At 42.4% G+C, this 3,829-nt stretch overlaps 1 protein-coding gene across 1 annotated transcript; it reads left to right on the forward strand.

The window, feature by feature from the left end:
• The first annotated feature begins 1,447 nt into the window (after window positions 1-1,447).
• LOC141691260 (uncharacterized) lies at window positions 1,448-2,053 on the forward strand. The gene has a single exon (XM_074495997.1). It carries the CDS (start codon window positions 1,448-1,450, stop codon window positions 2,051-2,053), a length of 606 nt encoding a protein of 201 aa, XP_074352098.1.
• The last annotated feature ends 1,776 nt before the right edge of the window (window positions 2,054-3,829 follow it).

Genomic DNA, 3,829 nt, shown 5'->3' on the forward strand with positions numbered 1-3,829 from the left:
AGACCAAGCAGAAGAAAGAGGCATCACTAGGAGAGGAAGGGATACCTCAGGATCGGATTGAACGGGGCAGCCAGACCTCTAAGAGATCGGGGCAGAAGCCAGCTTCGTCCGAGGAAAGGTCGACCAGTGTGCTAGATCGCGTGGGCAAGAAGCTGAGTGAGCATGACCTTAGCAAGAAAGAGAGAGAATAGAAGGAGCCCGAAGATCCCTACCCTTGATGGCCCCTTCTCCGTTCACGACTGCTATTCACTCATCTCCCTTGCCTCGAGTATTCAGGCACAACCCCGATCTTCTGTTCAACGGCGAAGCCGTCCCGGCGGAATATCTTATACAATTTAACACAGAGATGGAGGTCTATCAGGTGCCAAAGCCGACCCACTGCAGACTCTTTGCAGCATCACTCTGAGGGAGTGCCCATCAATGGTTCTCCAATTTAGGGCCGGCTAGCATAAGGACATGGCAGAAATTGGAAGACCTGTTCATCCGATAATTTCAATCAACCCTCCACTACTCACCTCATGTGGCCACACTAGCCAACATCAAGCAGAGGGAGGGGGAGCCTCTGGCGGATTACTTTTTCCAGTTCAATAATGAAGTCCCTAAGGTGAGAGGTATTAGTGAAGAGACCATTAAGAACTTTCTAATAGCAGGGTTGAAAGAAGGGTCAAAATTTTGGAAAATCCTCCATACTAGCGAGCCCAGGACCTTGGTAGAATTCTATGAGCAAGCTGAACCCTTTAAGAGGGTGGAGAAGTCGATGAGGGAGCTGAAAATCAGCGAGAACTATCGAGACAAGAGAGACAGGTCCTCGAGCCCTGATGAGAGGAGTAAGACGTATCAGTGTAGTTCAAGCCCCAAGAAGTCTGCCCGGGGCAAAGAGACAAAGAAATATTCAGGGAGGCCCTATACAAGAAAATGGCAGACGCACACCCCTCTGGTAGCCTCCATCGACAACATATATGCTACCTATGCCAGAAAAGGGGTGTTCAGGAAGGAAGCCCCTCTCACAGACTACAACAAAATGGATACTTCGAAGTATTGTGCATATCACGAGGCCACGGAGCATGATATAGCTGATTGCAGGTAATTGAAGGATGAAATCGATATACTAATAAGACAAGGGAAGCTTACAAAGTGGGTTGTCAAGGAGGTTAAAAAACACAGGACTGATTACCATATTGTCCCTCCTCTTCCCCCAGAAGACAAAGAGAGGGCACCTCAGGCCGGCAGCATTCATATTATTCTAGGCGGGTATCACATTGGTGGATACAACCAAAAGGCGATGGACAGATATGCCCGGGAAGCAAAGGACAATCCCCTTACCAACGTCAACCATCTGAGCTAAAAGCCACCGGAGCTCTTTGAAAAGGAGGCTGATGACATTGTATTTAGGGAGAACGATGCAAAATGGGTGCACTACCCCCATACTGATGCCCTGGTCATAAAAATGAAGATTGGGACAGTGAATGTTCATCAAGGCTTGGTGGATACCGGGAGCTCGGCAGACGTTCTAACCTATGATGCCTACAAGAAACTAGGGTTGCCGGATAGAGAACTGACCTCGATAGGTGGGCACTTGTACGGGTGCACGGGAAACTCAATCAGAGTAAAAGGGACAATTCGGTTCTCGGTGACCTTAGGAGAAGAGCCTTATGTGGCCACCCGGATCGCTATGTTTACAGTTGTAGATCAACCTTGTGCCTACAATATTATAGTAGGCAGGCCCCTTCTGAGGGCAATAAGGATGGTGACCTCAATCCATCACATGACAGTAAAATTCCCAACCCCCATGGGGGTAGGCTTCTTGAAGAGCTACCAATACAAATCGAGGGTCTGCTATAACCAGGCACTCAGGGTAGCAGAGTTTGGAAATACATTGAATGAGACGGTCAAACCGGGTGAAGGTGATGTCCTCATGGAAGAGGCAGATGGTAGGAAGAGAGTACGTCCTGAGGGACACGAGACTTGTAATATGATTTCAATTGAAGAATTGCCCGAGAACTATTTCAAACACATTGAGATTCAGGTGGAACCGCGCCCAGGGCCTTGCTGATGGAGGCCTCTCATGTTAGTGTTTGTGCCCTAGAGACAACACTATGATATTTTAGTTTAAGACATTAGGATTATTAATGTTTATGTTCTATCGATTATTCTCTTTATAATTTATTAATTCTTAATTTACTGCGATATAAATGTTAGATTAATAAATGTCCTTGGAATATGATATGCAATTCTATATCTCTAAGTACGTGACTTAGAAATGAGATTATGAGAATAATATCAATATTCCTAAAGGTCCCTAGTCGAGTATTATTATTAAGGGACAATAATAATGTATTAAGACTGGTGTGTTTGTTGACTGATGATCACATCTCATCGATCATAGGTATAGTGATACTAAAGTCAAAAACACAATGTGAGATTCTACATGTCTGTTGTGTCATAAGTAATTCTCATAGTGATAATGATGTAATGGTTCTTAGACCTGAAGTCATTATATTTCTATACAAGAATTAATATATATTGATTTCATTAAAAGTTATCCTTGACCGGGTAATGATAAAAATGGACATTGGGTATATTATGAATCGTATGAGAAATATGAATGATCTAGATGGGATTTAACCCTCCTATTTTAGGAGTGATATTATTGGCCTCTTGTGTGAGCTAGACTATGAAATGTGTGGCCACACTCAAATGTTGATTTGATATGATAGTCTACTCATTGATCAAGGAAACTTGGATTAAATTATGATGAGGATGACACATTACATGCCTCTAGTTTAATCTATATATTTGGTTAAAGGGATTATATTACATTGTACATTATTCACAAAAGGTTTAATCGATCACCGATTCAATTATTATTACTTGGGTAGCAATGATGTATGTTAAGTGGCATTTATGACACTTATTTATGCTCTAATAAGCTTTGAGTTGGTGTATTTGTACTCAAGTTATTTGTGTTTTAACGTGTTTTCAAGTGTTTCTGCATTTTAGGCTTTACTTCGTGAATCAGGTGAATTAGCATTATTTTGATGCTAATATGGTGTTTAGGATGTGCTGGAATAAAAGCTTGAAAGACTGGATCGAAGCTGCAAGGAATAAAGAAGAAAAAAAAAATAATTTTTGGCAGAAGGTAGGCGCGGCCGCGCTGGTGTTGCGCGCGGCCGCGCCGGTGTTGCGCGCGGCCGCGCCGGGAGAACCGGAAGTCAACGCGCCTGCGCTGGTGAAGCGCGCGGCCGCGCTGGGTCGGGATATTAAAATCCTGATTTAACTACAATTCGATTTGCTGGACTCCTGGGATGCATGGACTGCTATATAAGCATAACTTAGGTTATTTTTCAGAGATATAAAGCAAGGAGAAGATGGCAAGAGACCTTTTGGGCACAATTCAACAAAGGCGAAGACGAACTAGTTTATTTTTGTGAATCTTTGTTTTGAGTTGTAATTTGGATGCTTGTTTCTTGTTTTGCTGAACCTTTACTCTTGATTATACTTTGGTTCATTTATTCGTATAAAGACTACATTTGATATATCATGTTTTCATTGGAACCCACGTTGGCGATGAGTCTGATTATGGGCTAATCGTTATCGTGGGGTTCTAGGGGATTTATTTATGGATTTCTTTAGTTAAATTATTTCGATGCCTTAATGTGTGGTGATTGTATGATATCCTAGTATTGGTTGTGCGTATTCGTCTTGTGAGAGTCGCGAACTTATAAGATAGTGTGTTAATTCTTAATGAAGCGAAAGTGAATTTAAGGATTTAGAACTTGCCATGCTAGCATAGGTTCATGTATTGTTATGCATGATTTGTAGGTAATTT

This window comes from Apium graveolens, chromosome 10, assembly GCF_009905375.1.
Source record: "Apium graveolens cultivar Ventura chromosome 10, ASM990537v1, whole genome shotgun sequence".
NCBI classification, from domain to species: Eukaryota; Viridiplantae; Streptophyta; class Magnoliopsida; order Apiales; family Apiaceae; genus Apium; species Apium graveolens.